At 44.5% G+C, this 20,988-nt stretch overlaps 1 protein-coding gene across 1 annotated transcript; it reads left to right on the top strand.

Moving 5' to 3' along the window:
* The first annotated feature begins 4,929 nt into the window (after nucleotides 1-4,929).
* On the top strand, nucleotides 4,930-20,032 carry crispld1a (cysteine-rich secretory protein LCCL domain containing 1a). Its single transcript, XM_062379021.1, has 15 exons — nucleotides 4,930-5,172; nucleotides 5,635-5,964; nucleotides 11,997-12,115; nucleotides 13,811-13,943; nucleotides 14,018-14,133; nucleotides 14,313-14,413; nucleotides 14,503-14,694; nucleotides 15,365-15,425; nucleotides 15,523-15,589; nucleotides 15,773-15,903; nucleotides 16,028-16,071; nucleotides 16,192-16,264; nucleotides 16,362-16,437; nucleotides 16,529-16,662; nucleotides 19,042-20,032. Exons 2-15 carry the CDS (start codon nucleotides 5,704-5,706, stop codon nucleotides 19,091-19,093), a joined length of 1,560 nt encoding a protein of 519 aa, XP_062235005.1. The 5' UTR covers nucleotides 4,930-5,172; nucleotides 5,635-5,703; the 3' UTR covers nucleotides 19,094-20,032.
* Nucleotides 20,033-20,988: the final 956 nt, after the last annotated feature.

Below are 20,988 nucleotides of genomic sequence, written 5' to 3'. Positions count from 1 at the left end.
GTCCAGTTAAATATAAATAAAGCATATCTGGCACACCTCAGTATATATATATATATATATTCCATTTTATGACACATGACATAGGCTGGTGTCGTCTGTGACGAAACTGTGTAGTCTGTATTCAACTCTCGTGTGACATTAAAACGGTGTCACATGTTGTCAAACCAAAATGTCTGACCCTGGGAGAGACAGGACTTCACCCTCTCTAAGAACAAACTAATGCAAGGTGTCGCCCGTCTGTCCCTCGTACCCTACTGCGGTCTTTGTCTTGGACGGGGCCACACCAGCCTCCACGCGGGGCCTCGCAGGAACTTCAGGCGAGCGACATTCTGCAGCAGCGAGACTTGGGCCAAAGTCAATGTCCTCTCCGAGGCAGAGTGCTGGGAAAGTGCTGCGTAATCAGATGGGCTTCCCTCCTTCACTCCCAACGCTCTTTATCAGCAACCTCACCGAGGCTCCGATGCTGGAGCTGGCTTTAACCTCTTTGCTCTTATGATGTATCGTAGTATTATATAATTCCTTGTAATGGGACATCATGTGCAAACACCAGAAGTTCACGTGCTCTATTATTATCTCAGTTGCTTAAAACAAGCCTTTTGAATGTCAGTGAACCAAACCACACATCAGATCCAACAAAATGCAAGATTGTTGCATCCCTCCCAGGGGATGATATCAGGTGACATTAACCGTGGCTGCATTTTGGCTTTGTTGTGAAATGTCGTGGTTTTGCACAACCACAAGCAGCATTTCTCTGGAACCCTCAACACAAATGGGAAAACTCAATCTGACATACAACAAAGGGGGGGGGGGGGGGATTCTGGGTACCCACAATTCCCTCAACTCCCCCCTTGCCTCAATAGGATCCATTTACAGGAACTTTAGCATTTTCTGTTTAGTCGACATCTTACTGTAAGACACCGGGAGAGAACTAATGTGTCTCGGTCAGATTCCTCCTTCGTGGTTGATTAGAATCATTTCGGTTTGTCAACATGAAGTAATATTGAGCTTTTCTTCAACCTGAACTCCTGCACTAAGAGATGCGCTTTGTCTGAAGCCACAGCATGCTATATGTTAGTTAAAGGACACTGACACCTGGTGGTTATGTGAAGAATTAGCCAACTTTCCTGACAAAAAGCCTGACATACAGTAATATTAAAAATAGAAATCGCAAATAGAAAAAAACACATAAATGGACAAACTGCAAACTGCACAGGGACTCTAGTGTCCCTGTGCAAAAGTGTACTCAAATGTAACCACATTTTCAGAACTGCTCTTGGTGTTTGATTATGTTAATTTACACGTGTTTTTTCTGTTTGCATGTGTTTTCTTAATTAGCAGTGTGTTAATAACAGAACTTACAATATAAAAGCTATTCCTCACCGGTGCACTGACATCTGATCACCACAAGGGGGTGGAGGCAGACAAACCAAGCCCAGACTGACCTGAGGTGTGTGTGTGTGTGTGTGTGTGTGTGTGTGTGTGTGTGTGTGTTTGTGTGTGTGTGTGTGTGAGGCAGGCCTTCTGCTGAACACTGCTGATAATGTCACTAAGCACTGATGCACGACGTCTGCCAAATGACCTTGATGCTCCTTACTCCCCGTTCTCACCCCAACGCCATTCCAACGCCTCAACGCAGCTCATCCAGAACCATGAGGGAGCAGCGTGCCAGACAACACGGGCCAACCAAAAGTGTTCTGCGGTTGTGTGTTTGTGTGGCTCGCTGTTGTGTCCAGAGGCTACTGTTGTGTGTGGATGCATCGGGTCTGGCAGCGCTCGTGCATTCGGCAGGGTTCACGGGGTTCCTCGCAAGACCACATGCGGAATGGAGGAGGCCGCGTCTGGACCCGTGGCTCAACACTGACTGTGTGTGTGGGTGAGATAGAGAGAACAAGGGGGAGACAACAGCGAGAGGGGAGGGCAAGCGGAGGAATGCAAAGTGATGTGTGTGGTTTGTGTACGTGTAAGAGAGAGAGAGAGACAACAAGAGAAAGGGGGAAGAGTGTGTGTGTGCAGAGACAGAAACACACACAGGTAGGAAGTGGTAATAACAGAAAGGATAAATATGAAATATTAAGGCGGACGGCACAGCAGGAAGTAGTAGAAAACAATAGATTCAATAAAAAAGAATGGATGACAACAGAAGCCAAAGCATGAAATCATTTATATTGCTCCTCCGCGGGCGCAAAATAGTGTAAATTCTGTGCCAGGCACTGTAATAAACATTAATCAGAGATTGTGTCGTGTGTTACAGATGGCCTGACCTAAATAACCACACTGTAAATCACTGGAGTCCCTGTGCAGTTTGTAAATATTTATTTTATCCACATAATTTCATTTCCCCCTATCAGGGTCAGACACAGAGTCAGTTTAGTTCAGTCGCTACCTTAATGTAATAAGATGTCAGTTCATATCTCGGGTCCATAAAAGTACGTTTGAGTGTTTTTAATAATTACATGTTTTATGGATTGACTCACCTGTTTATGTTGTGAAAGCACAGACACACACACACACACACACACACCGACTGTCAGTACTCACTAGTCCTGTCAAGAACATGCATATGGACCCTGTCAATCTTTTGCTGCCTCACCTCTTACTCTGTTACTGTCAAACTCAAACACAAACACACAAACACACACGTGCACACACACCCTCTCTCTCGCCACTTCTCAATGTAGAGCAGCATTAATTCTATAGCAGATGAATGAATGTTTTCAGCTGAGCGTCCCTCCCGGGAGTTTGGGAGCGAAGGGAGACCGTTGCTATTTCAGCTGCAGTGGGAGAGAGAGAGAGGGGGGGGGGGTCCGACCGCAGGGAGAGGGCCCGATGCTGCTGCTGGGGCTGCAGGCCGAGGCCCCTGCTACTGACCCAGAGAGCAGACAGTAAACCCTGGGTTTGTGGAAGTTCAGAATGCGGTGGGTCCCCTGATGTGAGGGGCCCTTGTATCACATTTACAGAAGTAGGTTAAACAGCAGAGAGAGAGAGAGGATATTGCACATGGCCATGGTGTCCATGACCTGCTGCACCTCAACAAGGAGCAGTGGGCGGATGTCAATCAGTTCATTATCTCAAGCCATAGATTCAGATTCAGCTTTTTTTTTTCATTCCCATGTTTAACTCCACAGATCAGGGTGCAGGTCCTATTTAAAAACAATAATTAAACATAAAGTAGTTGTAGCAGTAAAACGATGTCACTTAGGCCTCAGCATTAACAATCCAATAAATAACATCATATTTTATAATAATACATCAGTCACATATGACATTTTTTGTTTAGAACAAGTACTTTGGACGTAGTAAATGCTTTTACGTTTAGTGGAGTAGTTTCACATCGTGGTATTTGTATTTCTCAGTACATCTGCAGGGAGGATAGCTATAGGATATATTGTAGTGTTAACTGCAATACCATGACTGAGCGAGAGATATGTCTCTTCAGGCTCAGACTCACCTGAGGCCAGAAAGCCAAAAGAAAACCCACCAGAGTCATGACAACAAGGGGATTTACTGAAAACACAGACATCGATGCTGGCTGGGCCGGTGTTTGGTAAATTACAAGAAGACTGTGTGTGTTTCTCCCCCTGTGGAAAGTCTGTCTTGTCTGTATTCAGGGAGGGGTGGGGGTGGGGGGGGGGGCAGGGGTAGGGACAGGGCCTGGTGGTGATTAGCTACTGTTTTCCACTTGTGCCACAGCTCCCACTGAAAATGACCAGATGACAAAAGGTAAAGAACTTGCCCCGTTTCCATTATGGAATTCGCTGCCGGGAAAGGAAACGGTGACGACAAGTTGGGGGGGTTTGGATGTAACAGAGAGGTGGTTTGTGTTTTAATCCCCCAACGGAGTCACCTGTGAACAGTTAGACTCCGGCAGGAGAGAATGGGGCCACTTTTTGCCGTGTGGCCCCACAGAGGAGGAAGTTCTGGTTTAAGTTAATATGTTATTGACCGAGGTCTGTTACCAAGAGGAACAGTGGAACAACAAGCTGGTACAGTAGAGCTTGTTTCCTCTCTGAGCATGAAAGGAATAATGTTAAAGGGACTGAGGTCTGTTAATTAAGTGATTTTTATTAACCACTCAAAGTGTTTTACACTGTGAGTCACATTAAACTACAGCTCAACTATATGCAGTTTTTTCTATCGTACACTATTTCTTTAGACAGTTTGGGCTCCAGAACAGAGGACTGGGCCGCTCCCATTAGGCCCCCCAGTAAAGGTAACACTGATTTAAAGAGTTTGTTCCTTCAATGATGGGCCTGTAAGAGAAGGTAGATTTACGTTCATTAATGAAGTCATGTCAAGGTGAACTCTCACCACCCTGAGCTGTATAGTTTCTGTTCACACCAAAACTCTGCTCACTCCCGGGATAACTGTGAATGTGCACATCTCATGCTCATCTTTTAGTGTGTAGGTCATATTCCCACATATTTATCTTTTTGCCTTGAAGTTATAGCGTGCGGCAGCCCCCTCAGACCCCCCACTCCCAGCGTCCTTGGATGTCTGTATATTATTGTTTTATAGCCAGTCAAGGCAGATGTAACATCATAAGGTTATTTAAAAAGTAACAGTTAATATAAACTTACTATAATGGGGACAGTAGACAATACAACTTTACTGGGTTTTGTGTTTTTGCTGTTTAGTAGAGAGTGTCTGTGCATGTGTGTTTCTCAAGGTCTCACGTTGAACTTGCTGACCAAAACACTGAAGTAGATATATTAAGTTTCTGCTCGGATTATACAGAACAGGCTTCGGGCTCCGCCGCGCACGACTCCAGGACGCGCGCAGAGGTCCTTGGCACAAGCGAATGTGGGCCGGTTCCATGTGTGGAGGGGCGTGGTCGGGCCAGGGGGCGGCTCCCTCGCACCGCAGCCAAGCTGAGGATAAAAATGTGGATAAGTGATGCTCCCGCAGCTCCGGAGCGAGAATCCCGATAGAAGAGAGACTTGAACTTCCTCTGTCAGCAGGCGGATGGAAACGGAGCGCTGTGATTTACGCACCAGATCTTCAGCCAAGCGACTGCTCACTGCTCCACCTGAGCCGCGCAACTCCACCCTGAAGAGACGGATCTTTAAAAAAGTTTTTTATTCTTCATAATCTCTTCCTGCTGCAGACGTCTTCTCGCAGCCAGATCTCTGTCAGCATCTGGAGCAGAGGGCTCGGTTCCAATTCATTAAAAAGGTAAATTATCTCCAGAGTTAAATCACACCACTCAATTTTCCGTTTCCATGTGCATTACACTTCTACAGTGTTCCATTAGGTATTGGCTCGTTCTATCAGCACTGCAGCACGCATACCGAAGGAGTTCAGCTCAAAGTATACACACATACAGCAGTGTGAACACATTAGCTGCATTATGAATCATTCTGTGCACTTAGCCGCGTCTTCTTTATGTGATCTGAAGCGTTTCTCTCCTCACTGGGTTCTTGATTTAGGAAAAAAGATGTGAAATATTCAGAAAAAGTTCAACACTTGCAGATATTTCTCTTACCCACCGCCTGCCAGCTCACCCTCAGTGAACTGCAATGTCTGCAGGCCAATGTTCTGTCCACACCGAGCTCAGTATTGACCCAAGTTATTCATCAATTGGATGCAGAACAGTTATTTCAGTTTCGCTCTCTCTCCTCTCGGCTCCTTTTCCAGCTCTAAGCCGGAGACAGCTTCATCCAGCCCACCTTCAATCTGAGAGCATCACCACTGTTTCTACAGAGGATGAGTGGTGTATCCCTCCACTGGCTGAGGGGCCCGTCCCTGCTCTTGCTGCTCCAGGCCGCCACCTCCATGGTGATGCTCCTCGACGCCACGGGCTGGCAGCAGATCCTGGACAAGTATCTGGACGAGGACGGGGACTGGTGGGAGGCCAAGCAGAGGGGCAAGAGGGCCATCACGGACAGCGACGCTCAGCTCATCCTGGACATCCACAACAAGCTCAGAGGCCAGGTGTACCCCTCCGCGTCCAACATGGAGCACATGGTAGGTGGATGGTTTGATGGAATTTATATGTGTGTTAAAACTCTTTGACCCCATTCTGAACTCCCGGAGAGTTTTGCACGGTTGTGGTCAATAGAGCTTGGGACTGACCCAGTCACCTGACCACTCTGGCACTTGTTCCACTTGACTCACCCACCAGCAGCACGCCAACATGTAGGCACCTTCGCACACACAGACAAACACACACACACAGGTTTATACTCATGTGACTTTTGGTTGGAGAAGAATTCCACCGAGTTGCCAATGATCACATTACTACTAGGTTTTTCTCTTTTCTTTTTTTTTGTACTCATGCTAACAGATTTGTTTGACTTTATCCCCTGGCCATCACGTGTGTGTACAGCGCCAGATCACTTTTCACAGTGCAATTAGAATCAGAGCTGGGCACCAGGGCTTGTTTTACCAGCTGTCTCACCCCCCACTAAACACACACACACACATACACATACAGGCACGACACACCTTCTAAAAGTTAGTGTGCCGCAGATCTGGAGGTTTTCCAAGTACACTACATGTGTAGGCACTGCTTGACCGCCACAGTGCATGGCCACCAGCAGCACTTAGAGGTTAAATATCACCACGGCGTGCCGAGGATAATGAGCTTTTATCATCGTTTCATCTCCGCTTAAAGAGCTGCAGAACAAAAGGCAGTATTATTCTACGGCGAAGGCAAATAAACAGTTCGTGCTGGGGGCAGTTGCTGGACTGTGTAATTGTATAATTGAGAGGTTGGACTTCAGGACCCCTTGTGTGTATATGTGTGTGTGTGAAGCTCGGGTTGAGGAACACCAGTTGAGAAACGCTGAGCCAGCAGTGTGCAGCTCCTTTCTTCTGTCTCCTGTTACAGTGGGCTGTTTTTTTTTAGCTGCAGGGGCACCCAGGGGTGAAATATGGAGAGGCGTGCAACAAGAGGACCTGAGGTGAGAGACAGAGAGAGAAAAGTTAAGAGGCAATACAGGGGTGAAGATAATGGAGATTTGCAAGAAGACAGGGGGAGGCAATGAAACGCAGATGGAGGGAGAGAGGACAGCAAAACAGGTGTCGAAATAATTGAAAAGAAGATGAAGAGGAAATGAGAAAAGAAAGAGACATTTCGAAGAGGCGCAAAACAAGAGGAGACAACGCCTGTTGGGGATAAACGCCAAAATCTTATTTGCAATTCAGTTGTGTCAACATCTTTCAGGCAGAAAACGCTTCACGGCACATGTCGAGTTTTTTTTTAGTTTTTCTGCATTTTATTTTGAAAGGGGCTCCAGATTCTGTCTGTGCTGAACTGCTGTCACCTCTCAGAAACCTCACAGCTTCACTGTACTGGAAGACTTCCTAGACATGCTCCCCTGCTCCTCAACACACTCATGCATGCACAGACACACACACACACACACACACACACGCACACACACACACACGTATACACACTCGCACAAATCCTGTTGCACATACATCGCCATTTGCCCATCAGCTCTGTTATTTTATGAAACCATTGTATGAAACCTGAGTGACCCTCCGTCATCGCAGAGATAACATCAATTCAAATCCCTCACTTCCCTCCCTCTTCATCTGTTTCATTTTCTTGCCATCCTTCTCTCTCTCTCTCTCTCTCTCTCTCTCTCTCTCTCTCTCTCTCTCTCTCTCTCTCTCTCTCTCTCTCTCTCTCTCTCTCTCCCTCTCTCTCTCTCTCTGCCTCCCTCCCTCCCTCTTATCCCTGTGGCACCGTTCCCATTCTGTCATTATCCAACACAGAGACCCAAAAACTTTCCCCCGGATCAGCATTCACACTCCGTAGCGATCCACAGAGCTGCAGTGCTCGGGACGGTGGCTCGGCCCTCAAATGTTGACCCACAGGTATTAACACAGACGTGTCAGCATTTGAAGTTATGTAAGACAAACAGAATGCATCTTGGGAGAAAGGTCCACACCTTCCTTTATATTTAACTTGGCGTCGCCGGGCTGCACTCAGGTGGAAGAGATGTTTGTGATTCGGGATGAAGCTGGTAATGACATTTTGCTTAGGATGACTTCGGTTTATCACTTTAATTTGTTGTCGCACTCCTGTGCTTCACCACCTGTGAATCCCTGGTGAGACAATCATTAAGGTCTAGAAAATGAATTTGCCCCTTAATTATCTTAATCTAAGACATATATCTGAGACGTATTTAGGCAGCATCTGTTTGGGGGTAAAATGGTTTCCATGAATAGTAATTATCAGCCTCCAGCGGTGAAGAATTATCTTTTGTTCCAGCAGCAGCTTTTCTCCGCGTCTCTTGCAGCATCCCTTAGTGCTTAGTGATGAATTCTTTCCAGAGGGACGGGGGTCTGTCCAACCATCATCTGGTAATTTCCAGAAATCCAGAAAAGCTGCCCGGGGAGATCTGCAGAAGTGTTCGAAACACTTCCACTGGTTTCTCTACATGTAAAGAGCTGCAGCTGAACACCATGGTCCCTGTAGCTCTTAAGAGCGATCCACTCCACATCCAAGGCTCCAGTGAAACCCCCGACAGCAAGAGATTAACATTCATCCTTAATGTCCCCAAACAGGACAGTCTCCAGGCCTAACGTGAAATATCACAGACAGTAGACAAATCAGATAGAGGCATATCCCATTTTGCATAGGGAAATATGCATTAATATAGAAAGTCAAGGGTAAGAGAATGAGAGTAAGTTTGATTTAGTCTCAAAGGTCCTTGTGGCCCAGACAGGAGACAAAACAGATAGAGGCAAATCCCAGTCCATGTGGAACCTGCTTAATGTAATGCCAAGAATGTAAACAGCACTCGTGCCAAATGCTGCTACAATGAATGGCTCACGACAGGACCTTCCCTGACTGGTTCAGGCAACATGGTCATAAAGGTTTGCAGCAGTGATCCCTCAGGTGGCTTCATGGCCCAGACAGATAAAAAACCCACATCCCCTCAGGTTCAGTCTCTACTCTCCTTTCCTCGTCCTTGGCCTTCACTCCTGCAGAACACCTTCTGGTCCCTTGGCCATACATCAAACCAGAATCTCACAGTTCTGCATCCTGTCCAGATGGGAATGTCTTTTGGGTTAAGGGAGCTGCTCAAAGCTGGTGAGACCATTCCTGCACTCACCAACTTCCTCTAAACTCTCCGTGGGAGCTGTGGTTCTGGAGCTGCTTGTGTCAACAAGGCTGGGAAAGGCCGAGTCCATCTTTCTCAGCTTCCTTCTGCTGTGGTGAAGCGCCAGGTTTATGGATTTCTGCAATAAAAAGCAACCACCACTGTTATTGACGCAGCTGTTTTGTGCAGCTGTCCTCTGGAGGTAGATACATTTCTAGAGCTGATAGGTTGATACTTTTCTTATTTGTAAGCAAGATTAGACTAAAAACTACTGCATGGATTTCCACAAAGAAAAGGATGGAGTCAGGGAAGAACCCATTAAAGTTTCTGCTCTCTTAGAAAGATTGTGAGATAGGGGGTTTTCTGTTTCATTTTCACAGATCTTGATGATAAAAAAAAAAATCTAGCATGTTGAGGGAACAGCAATCCGATGCAGCCTGAATGAAATTACGAGGATTATGGGGCCTTGGTGGAGATATATGCTCTACTGAGTGACCCTCTATTTGATGATACCGTTATTACTCCTGAGATACAACAAAAAACTATATCAGACAAACATTTAATATCAGCCTAACTGTGCGTCTGGTGCCACTAAGTGAAACAGCTTCCTGCTCATGTTGAGCCGACAATCCTTGTTTATGCTGTTCTCTGATTAGAGCTGGAATGTTCTCCATGAAAAAAAGTGCAGCACGATACCTTTTATACCACTCGTTGAAAGGACAGAAGTAATTTGGGCAGGCAAAGGAAATATGCTCAATATTTAGAACTATTAGTTTTTCTTTAAACTCCTTTTTAAATCACCCCTTTGTCTCCTTGTCTTCTCTTTAATGCCGTTCCATCCCCTCCTCTCCTCTTTTCTGTCAGCTTTATTGGCTTCTCTCTCTCACATCTTTCTCCTTCTTTTCATTACTTCTCTGCATGCACCATTGATTATGAACAGGAAAGCCCAACGTGCAGAGGAAGTACCCCTTGGTAGCCTCTGGAATGCAACCATTTGACCAAGTTAAAAAAAAACAAAAAAGAAGAAGAAAAAGAAATGGCCACAAATGAAGTGTTAAGTGAAATAAACAATGCAGTGTGTGTAGTGCTGAAAGACTTTAGCAAGGGAGGTGTTTTTCTTTACGGGCCCCAGCAGAAGTGTGGTTGGGGGGGGGGGGGGTGTACTGGTTGTCGGGCTAACTGTACAAACAACAGCGGTTTGACAAGCCGGCGGCTATCCAGGTTCAACAGCTGAGACAATGCCACTTTCTGGGGGCCTGACGATGATGGAATGGCTTTGTTCACCGGATCGATGGTATTTGTGTTTTTTATCACTCGAGACATTCCTCAGCAATCACGTCTCCAGGAACATTCCCCAACTCGACGCTGCAGCCAGACACTTTGGTGGAGATCCGCCGTAGTTGTGGTGACGGATAAATGTTTTCAGACCCGTAACCGTCCATTAATGGTGAAAAACATTGTGCTGAGTCCGCTCAAGCCCAGGACGTCCCATGTGCTGTGGTTTGCAGATCGTTTGGCAGTTACCGCAGCTCGATGCCTCAACGTGTTTCTGTCTGCTTATCACAAACATTGATTGTTTTTTAGAACCAGGATGTCACTCGTCGAGGAAAAAATCGAAGGGCAGGATGACGTGAATAGAAATCAGATTCTCTCAGAGGAGGCTTAGATCGCTCCAGTGTTTCTGTTTGAGCATCATTGCAGAAGAAAAGGGTGATAACCAAGGATTAGGAAATAGATATGACAATACTGACACACAGACACTGATTTGCAACACACTGTCGAGAGAGGTCATTTCCGAGCACAGATGGTGTTTCGGGGAAACAAATTTTCATTCCTCTTTTAGCCCAGACTCTGTCACTCATCATTTATCATTACTGTGCAAGACAGACTTCAGGCAGCTACATATGGGGTTGCTTTAAGCCTATATACTCCACGTCTCCAACTGTTAATTTGCTCTGTATGCCAGTTATAAATACATAAATACATCCACACAACAATCAACACAAGGAGTGAAAAGAAACTGCTCAGTGGCAAGAGTTAATTTGCAGCACCGCCAGACATCCTGTTGTTAGGCAGGTGTATGTGTGTGTGTGTGTGTGTGTATTTCGGGTGTAATGCAGAAAACAGCAGTTGTTTCTGACGTGGACTGAAAGTGGGTGATGTACGATGGAGGGAGGAGGCGGAGGTGGCGGTGGTGGCGCTGGTGGTAGCGAGGGAGTCGTTTAAGATTCTGTTATTGGATTAGATTTCAGAGAGGGTAAGCTATGACTTCCAGGGCCCAACGTGTGAAATGTAAAAAGCCTGTGACACCTGCATTGTGACGCCGTTGCACGCGCTCGCACATTTCGACACGCACATGCACAACTAATAAACTCTGTCACAGAAACATGTCGCATTGGAAAACCCCCCTCCGAAAGGTGAAAGTGAAGGTGTGCAATTAAAGGAACATACAGGGTCCTGCAGAGGAGGAGTCACAGCTGGTGTTATTCTAACATTTCTGATGGGAGAATGTAGGTCAGCGGGGAGGAAGGACACTCTTTGCATTCCCAGAAAATACCCCAAATGGGAACATGATCCCTCAGAATGCAACCAGAGCCAAACTTGACTGAGAGGGCAATTGAGAGGGAGGTAAAGCGAAACAAAAGGTTGTAACCCAGAAATCTCACCACAGACATATGGAAGGTATTACTTAACTTTTTTTTTTAATAACATCCAAACTTTACGGGAAAACCCATGTGGAGAACCAAGAAAGTCGGAGAGCTTTTTATACAGCAGCAGCAAAATGGCAACACGTTGCAGATCTGCATTTAGAAACCAGTATGTACAGAAACAGCAGCTTGTCTTAGCTTATAACATATGATAAGGAGATTCCTCAACACACACTGAACTCACGTCTCCGCATTGTGGCTTTGTTTCACTGTCTCGTCTTCCGTGCAGGTTTGGGACACAGAGTTGGAGCGCACAGCGGAGGAGTGGGCTGAGACCTGTCTGTGGGAGCACGGCCCGGCAGGATTACTGCCACAGATCGGGCAGAACCTGGGGGCTCACTGGGGCAGGTAAAGGATAACTCAGACTTCAAAGTTTCTGCATGTTTACGCTTTAACACAATCAAAGGTTGAGGTTAGAAGACAATGTAAGGTCAGTGTGTGAGTGTGTGTGTGTGTGTGTGTGTGTGTGTGTGTGTGTGTGTGTGTGTGTATGTGTGTGTGTTCCTTCATGAATAACTGGTGAAGGATTGACTAACAGAACCATATACTTTATATAAAGCTCCACCAAAATTGACTGCATAGAGTTTTGATCGCCACTTGGTGGCTGGCTGCAGTATAGGTCATAAACTCCACCTCCTCCTCTATGTTTGCGAATGGGACATAGACCAAACTAAAAAGTTAAAGAATATTTCAAAGCACCCCAGGTGGTTTCAGTCATGTTAGATAGTTCTTATCACACTGATGTATGACAGAGTGTTAATTTTTCAAATGAGTTTGGCTTTAAAACGTGGTGAAACGCCATGATAAAAAGCTGAGAATGATTGGATTGCATGCATCAATGGCACCTCACTACCGCCGCTCCATCCCCCGATTGCTACTGAGCAGACTAAGACCATAAATGTGCCAGATGGCAGCAATCGTTTTGGCACCGACAATTTTGACGTTTATTTCTGTTCTGGGAGGAAGTGGAGACGCGTTGTCGATCTCTATTTTAAGTGGTTGGATCAGAAAATGTGTATATTACTTATACAGTTGGCCCAGACCCTGCACACACAGGTACATCTCCCATGCTATAGCCATGTAATACAAAAGAAAATATGCAAATATAAAAACATCTTCCTAAAAAAATGCAAAACAGTATACATGGGAAATGCATTAAAACCACCCATTATTTGTTGTATTTGCACAAGTCAAAACACCCACATATTAATATGGATATAAGCTAAAAAAAACAACAACACTGTATGTCTCTCGTGGTCCTGGCAAAGTTACCCAATCAAGAGCCAACAACGCTTTAAATGGTTCGTGGAATCACAAACTAAATTTGTTCCATCGGTTCACTCAGCCTCCTGTAGTGCACCTGAACGCAGCACTGCCTCACACAAGAGACTCTTGTTCCACTTCTAATCATATCACTCGGCCGCCGTTGAGATGTCCACTTGATTCTAATAAGATTATCTGGCTGCACCTGGCGCCGAATCAGTGTCGGTGCTCAGGGGCTGACATTTATTTACAGAGCACAAACGCCTGACTCTCAACGGTCGCGTTTTAAGTTGCTTTGTTACCAATGGATACTGAGTGCAGCTGGTAACTTGGCGACTTATGTTGGAGGCGTGACTGAGTGTTATTAATTTGATCTTTTCATTCAGACTCTGTATCAATCCTTGGTTCAGTGGCCTTGTACTGTAAAGGTCTCATTTCACCCTATCAGGCCATATTTGAGAGTTTGGGAGTTGAACTCCTCTGCAGCTGCTACTTATGCAAATGTCTAAATGTATTCTGAACAGTGCTTTTACAGACTTAATAGTTTCTGAAAGGATATGTATGAATTTCCATTTGCCATTTGTATGTACGAAGGTTTTTGTTTTGCACCAGCAATTATTCAAATATCAGGCAACACATAAAGGTCACCTAAAATATGGGTGTTGTAAAAGGACCTGCAGTGAGCAGGGAGAAGCCTCGATGCATAAAAACAAACTCCCTCGCCCAACAGAGGACCGAGGCAAGAGAAATGATGTGAGCGCTGGTGTCTCCTGTCTCCAGGTATCGTCCACCCACTTTCCACGTGCAGGCCTGGTACGATGAAGTGAAAGACTACTCCTTCCCTTACCCGCAGGAGTGTAACCCCTACTGCCCCTTCAGATGCTCCGGCCCAGTTTGCACTCATTACACGCAGGTAGCTACTGTTCGTCTGGATCGCGCTGTGCTGTCTGTTGTCTGTGTTTCACTGTCTCCTTCATTCTCTTGCAGCTGGTGTGGGCCACCAGCAGTCGGATCGGCTGTGCAGTCAACATGTGCTACAACATGAACGTGTGGGGACAGATTTGGGCCAAAGCCGTCTATCTCGTCTGCAACTACTCACCGAAGTGAGCGCATTTGTTGTGATGTACCTCCACAGATACATGACTGAGATACAGGCTGCACGAAAACAGCAATCTTACGGCGTCCTTGTTGCATTAAGATGTGACAGTTTCACTCACAGGACAAAATGGGGTGGTTGGAAAGCAGCATATTCATCTTTTTGCTTTTTATTTTACTCTCACAGGGGAAACTGGTGGGGCTATGCGCCTTACAAACATGGCACCTCTTGCTCCGCCTGCCCCCCCAGCTATGGAGGTAGCTGCAAGGACAACCTCTGCTACAAAGGTATGTGTGTGGGGGAGAAATCGAGAAAGATAAAGGAGGACGAAAAAAAGAAACGCTTACTACCCTTGTTTTTGTGACTTTGCTCGAAGATGACAGTTCCTATCCTCCACAAGAGGAAACGGAGGAGAACAACTTCATCGAGCAGGAGGCCCCTCGCGCGCCGCAGAAGCCCCGGCCGCGGGCCTCCAAACCCGAGCCTCCGAGTCTCCCAGCCCCGGCTCCCACCAAGCCCCCCACAGAGGACCTGCAGAAGAATGAAGTGGTCAACACACAGCAGATGTGTAAGCTGCCATTTCACTGTTTATTCTGTATCTTGTTACATCTGAAAATGGGGGGGTGCAGGATCTGGTTTTAGCAACGGGAGGGGCACAGGGCGGCTAGAATTATAGCACAATATCTGCTGTAAGAAAAACTGCTTTTCAAAATTGGGTTAAAACCAAAGAATTGGCGAAGTAGCTGCCTGCTCAGTGTTCGACAAGCAAGAAGGGATAACAAGAGCAAGAAAAACAGGTCTTGACCGGAAACATTTTCTCTGCAATTTATCTTAAATTGCCTTGATTTTCTGTTCTCTTTAACCGTCTTCTCCCTGATTAACCTTGACAGTTTCTCAAGTGGACTAAATATTGCAAGTCACTCTCCGGAGCAGGGAGGGGAGGTCTATTTTGGCATGATCCCCCTGAGTGTGTGTTTGCTTTTGGATGGCTGAGAGGGGCTGAGGGGTGAGCGGGGGGCTCGCTGTGGTTTTTAAATGGCTTCCTCTCCGCCTGTGCCTGTAAGCTGAGACACTTCCTCCAGTACTGCTGACCACCCCGAAACCACGCTGCAGGAATTCTCCTCTTTGATTCCCGAAGCATCACAACATGAAAAGTCCTCGCAGAGTCTCAGACAACTCAGGCTTACGTGTTGTGTCCTGTACGAGCGCTGAAACGTCTTCATGTCTGTGTGTTTCAGGTCAGCTCGTGACCTGTGACACCAAGCTTCGAGATCAGTGCAAAGGAACGGCGTGCAACAGGTACGATTAACATGAACTTGAATGAAATCGACAACAACGATTTAATAATCAAGTTATGTAATGCAAAAACGTTTCACATCATCTTATTAATCTGCAGATATGAGTGTCCTGCCGGGTGCCTGGACGCTATAGGAAAAGTAGTTGGGACAGTTTACTACGAAATGGTGAGTAGACAAGTTGATACCAATCCAACATAGTGTTATCTGATTGGGTGGATTCACCTTCGTCTCACAGTATTCACAGCTGCATGTTCTGCCAAAAGACGTCAAAGAGCCACTGGTTTACTGGCCTGTCAGCAAATGAGCTGCAATCCAAATGTAATAAATGTTCCTTTTTTTTTTTTGCAGCAATCCAGTGTGTGTAGAGCCGGTCTACATGCTGGTGTCATCGATAATGATGGAGGATGGATGGATGTAACAAGACAAGGCCGAAAAGATTTTTTCATAAAATCCAACAAGAACGGAGTACAGTCTACAGGGTGAGACAATTATATTACACTTTGATTCTAGAATTTACTGATGATATTTGTTCTCAAAATTGATCTTAACATAATAGACAAATAATGTAGTCTCATGTATGTCTTGTGTGTTTCCTGTCGACAGAAAATACCAAAGTGCTAATTCCTTCATAGTTTCCAGAGTTACAGGTTAGTCTGAATCCTAATGTGATACCGTTTTTATAGATATGTTACACTTCAAATTAACCGGCTGAATAAAAGCTGTGCTGCATTGTTGTATTTATTGGCACTGTGTGTGTTTTTCTACAGTCAAAGCCATCACATGTGAGGCCACAGTCGCACAGTTGTGTCCTTATCAAAAACCGGCAAAACACTGTCCAAGGTACGAATCCGACTGCGCATCTGCCTTTGCTTTCACAAGTTCATCACCTTTCTGTAAATTATAGTCGTTAACATCGTATCCACTTGTTCTCTTGTAGGTTATACTGCCCGAGAAGCTGTTCAGAAGGGAACCCACACATATCCAGAGTCATTGGAACCAGAATATACTCTGATGTACGTCCCACATTTTGGAGCTGAATTCATGTTTGTTTGTTTTTTAAACAGCAATGAATAAACATGTCTCTTGGTTCCTTTCCTTTTGTAGAAGTCCAGTATATGTCGGGCAGCGGTCCACGCTGGAGTCATCAGGAACGAGGCGGGCGGTTACCTTGATGTGATGCCAGTGGACAAACGAAAACATTACATTGCTTCGCACCAAAATGGCATTTCCTCAGAGAGGTATGTGAAGGCTGCTCTCGTGGCTGCTCTACAATTGTTATTGGTTATCTGTCGGGCCAGGATGTAGCACATGCTGAGTTCTAGTGTTTTCTGCACTGTTGGGATAACCAGAAATATTTCTGCACATAAAATCAATATGGTGTTAAAAACATTCAACATCAGTGAGAGTCTGATATACAATTATTATTTAAGGATATTACGAGTCTTATTTCAGCACCTCTTTCTTGGATCTTTGGAGGAAGTCAGGCGGGTAATTTGCTGAGGTTCAGAGAGGAGGAATGAGAAATCAATGGCTCGGAGAACAGAGAGAAATTCATCTCCTCTGACCTCCTGTGTGGACCTTATCTTTTCACGGTACAGGTAGTCCATTACATCTCTAATGTCGTGCACATGGACAGGTGATTAGCCTGCTAAAATAATTAATTGCTTGGCAATTAGAGTAGAGAAGATCAGTGCATTCCCATGCTGTTTGGATATGAGTTTATTTTTTGCTAGTAAGGGAAAATTTTGCTTCTGCAATGCAAAAAAGGAAAAACATAAGCACTGAGAATATAGGATTTTATATCAGGTTTTGCTTTGTCTTGTAAATATGGGATGTGTACAAAGAGGGAATGGATTCTGTTTAATGGCTGCTCTCTATTCTTGTTGTGGAAGCACCACTGAGCACCACAGGAAGTCTTTTCTGCCTGTGGTCATCAAATTGTGCAACTCCTCCTCCTAATGCCAGGAGGACCATGGACTATAATCAGACACTTAATTCCAACAACACTTACAATAGTGCATAGTGCAATATTCTGCGGCTTTATTCTTTTTCGTGTGCATTACCTCTCATGTGCAATAACATTATTCACATGCAAATTTGTTCACCATCACACAATTTAATATCATGTGCAATATTTCCAATATCATTTCCAATATCATTCAAATGATTTCAGTATTGTGTGCAATATTTCAACTTAAGTATCATGTGCAATAGACCACATTTCCTACTTTATCATTTCATATTGACTTACTGCCACTTAAGTTAAGTATTACTTTCTCTCTTCACAATAAACTTGGACTATTACTTAATTTTTTTTTACAGTATTCCACTCTACTTATATTGTTCTGTGCTGTTATCTTGGAGCAAGCTGGCGCAATAATATCCTTTGGCATTAATAAAGTCTTATCTTATCCATTTTATCTTAAAACATATATATCAAATCCTCAAAATACTGCCTCAGAAAACACACTGGAAAAGATATTGAAGTGAAAGTCAGGTTATGTTGAGTAGAAAATTAGCAACTTGAAATTTAATTCAACCTATTAAATATACACCTGACTCATCTGCTTCTTTTTGATAGCAACAAGACTTCTTGTCTCACCAAACCCTGTGAGCTTTGAAGAAAGATGAATTATTAAATCATAATTTGGAAAAGAGGAAGGGCCTGAGAATGACACAGTGAAAACACACCACTGCATCGTTGGCGTAGAGGTTTATTTTTTGCTTATTTTACCTCACCATTTTTTCAATTCTACACACAGAAACAGAAACAAGAGACAACATTGCTATGTAAGGTAGCAATTGGAATGGTAAGAAGCTTAACCCGGGCAATGCAAATCTATATAGGATATAAGTATGCTCTATTTTTCGGTCCTCCGCATCCAGAAGAGTGTTTAGCTATGACAATTTGAGTCAGGAGATGAATTTATAATATATAATTCATCAAATGTTTGGTTAGTTTGGATTCAATGTGGGTTGAATCGGTTCTGTACCAGGTTATAGCAGCATTAAGGTAACAGGTCTGTACCAGGCTCTTAAAGCTAAAAGTGACCCACATACTATTTACTGTGTTCCACTTAATTGAAAGATATTAAACTCCTTTAACTTTGGGTGGGTCACTGGTCTACATAATGACTGTTGTTAACATGACCTGTGTGGAGGACACAGAGTGTGGAGGACACTCACAGTCCCTCATTTTCTGTGGCCTTCCCTCACTCCCTCTCTCCTCTCCCTCTCCCCACCACATTTATCTTTGTCACTCTGGAGACACGCCTGACGTCCGTTATTATCTGTCCATCATTTATCTGTCTCCTTTAGCGCCACAACGTGTCTGTCTTTGTTGGATTAACACACAGTCAGTCCCCTGTGTTTGTGTAAAAATGGCTGGTTTTATCTGTTTTCCCAGGGAGCCGCTGTTTGTGTCTAATCTGTCATCAGAGTGTCAGGCAACACACCGACGCGCACCTTTCTCCGTAAAAAAGCTGAAGTGTATCTGTTTGTGCGGTCCGTCATCTATACGTCTCCCCCTCTGCAAGAGGCCGGGACATGTTCTGTGTCTGACACATGCCGCACCCCCCGGGCTGACTCTCCCTCTTGTTCCTCTCTTCCCCCTGCAGCCTTCAGAACCCCCCCGGAGGAAAGGCGTTCCGGGTGTTCGCCGTGATTTGAGTGCCCCCCGAGGGCGGCTTCACCAAACAGAAAGTGCACTTGGGCGGTTGAATAGGCGGTAATCAAGCCCTGTTGTCAAACTCAATGAGTGAAATGTTTCTGGCTTTGCTACACCGCAGGGGTTAGGGGTCGTCTCCATGACAGTGTAAACCCAGCAACAAACACTTGACGCACACACACACACACACACACACACACACACACACACACAATAAGAACCTGTTTCTCCTCCCTTGCATGGAGTCTGAATTCTGTCTCTATGAACTGTAAATATCCCTGAATGGTTTGCTCCAGGTTGTTGTACATATCTGTTAATATAAAATGTTTTGTCTTTGTGCCTTTGTCTTGCCTTTTCAATCAAGTAGCTCTTTACAAATACTGATTATAGAAACACTATGATATAACAACGTAATGGCACTTAACGATGAATATCATGATTATTGTCTGGCACATTTTTACTGGTGCTCTGGAGGGGTGTCTTGTCATATTTTGTACTTTTTTCAATGATGGAAGAACAGATTGTTATACTTTATTTTTATATGATTATGCTTTACAGTGACATGATTCATAAAGGATGCTGCTATATGTTCTCTTTTTGTATTGTGGTCGGAATTTGCTAGTGTGATGTGGTTTAGTTAAAACTCCCTGCAGGTCAGGAAGAACTCTCATCCCTCAGAGTCCTCATTCTCTTAACAAAACCTATGCACCTGACTACAGAAACAATATCATGCAGCAGCTTCATTTCATGCAGTGTTCTGGGGAGTGACAACAAATATATCTGCTCATATTTTTTTATTTTACCATTTTGTTTTTCATCCTGCAGTCTTTATTAGGGGCAATTCATTGTATTGTTGTCGCTGTTTGTCTGTGCATTATATATATATGTATATATATTTTCCTACCTCAGGTTGTTAGGAAAAGTCCATTTTGCAATAAAATATTACAGCCTCCACAACTTTCTCACATACTTGTTTATTTTGATTTAATTTAATTCGATTTTTCTCCGATAACCTGCTTAAAGGCATTTTGCATTATACATTTATATCCTTTATATTACTTATTTAACTTTTATTTGGTTTTATGATTAGAATCAGTATCCTTCAGTGCTTGTAAACACAAACCATCCATTTACAATAAATACCATCTGCTTTTAGTACCTGCCATTGCCCCAAAAAACATTTAATTCCATGAAATGTAAAAATGTATTTTTCGAAATTGACAAATGTCCCTTTCAGGCTAATGTTAGTATTGGATTTCCTGCTCTAAATCTGTGGCTGCTGTGGAGAACGGGGTGGCGCTGCATGTTTTTTTTTTCACCTATTCTTGAATTTTTTTTCTCTAAGTAATATGAACATAACTCAGACTCATGTTTACTCGTACGGATTTATCCCAGCCTCACACCGCACCGCGAAATCAGATTCATTTCTAAGCATAGTCACAGGTCAATCCTGCACGAAGCGCGATCTCTTGATAACGAACATGCAAATAACATTTTGTAGCTGCAGACTTCGACAGGAAATCTCTTAATTGTCCACAAGTGAAAAGGCAACACACAACATAAACCTTGGAGTATTTGCACTCCACACTCGGCTGTCAGAGTCCCCGGAGCACTTCATGTGATATGGGTCAATCTGGGTCACAATAGCCTCATATTAAAACTGACAATCTGTGCTAAAACCTCAATGGCAATGAGTCATTTCACATTTGCTCTGGCCCAGTGGATAAGCATGCGGAGCCAAAACAGAGAGGATCAAAGTACCTCAGGGGATTGGCAGAAATGGTTCGTTTTTTTGAGGGTCGAAAAAAAGACTGAACCCAATCCCCCAGACTTCCAGGGCCGTAGCTGCGTTTGAGGGAGAAGCCTGCCCTACTGATGTCAAAGTCTCAGAGGATGT

This window comes from Platichthys flesus, chromosome 21, assembly GCF_949316205.1.
Source record: "Platichthys flesus chromosome 21, fPlaFle2.1, whole genome shotgun sequence".
Taxonomy (NCBI): Eukaryota; Metazoa; Chordata; class Actinopteri; order Pleuronectiformes; family Pleuronectidae; genus Platichthys; species Platichthys flesus.
This window is presented reverse-complemented; position numbering and strand designations above follow the sequence as displayed.

Excerpts from the sequence above, each read along its gene's own strand:
- crispld1a (XM_062379021.1), top strand. The coding sequence starts at position 5,704 with ATGAGTGGTGTATCCCTCCACTGGCTGAGGGGCCCGTCCCTGCTCTTG. Across the intron at positions 13,944-14,017 it reads TTTGCACTCATTACACGCAG|CTGGTGTGGGCCACCAGCAG; the intron begins GTAGCTACTGTT and ends ATTCTCTTGCAG. Across the intron at positions 15,904-16,027 it reads AACGGAGTACAGTCTACAGG|AAAATACCAAAGTGCTAATT; the intron begins GTGAGACAATTA and ends TCCTGTCGACAG.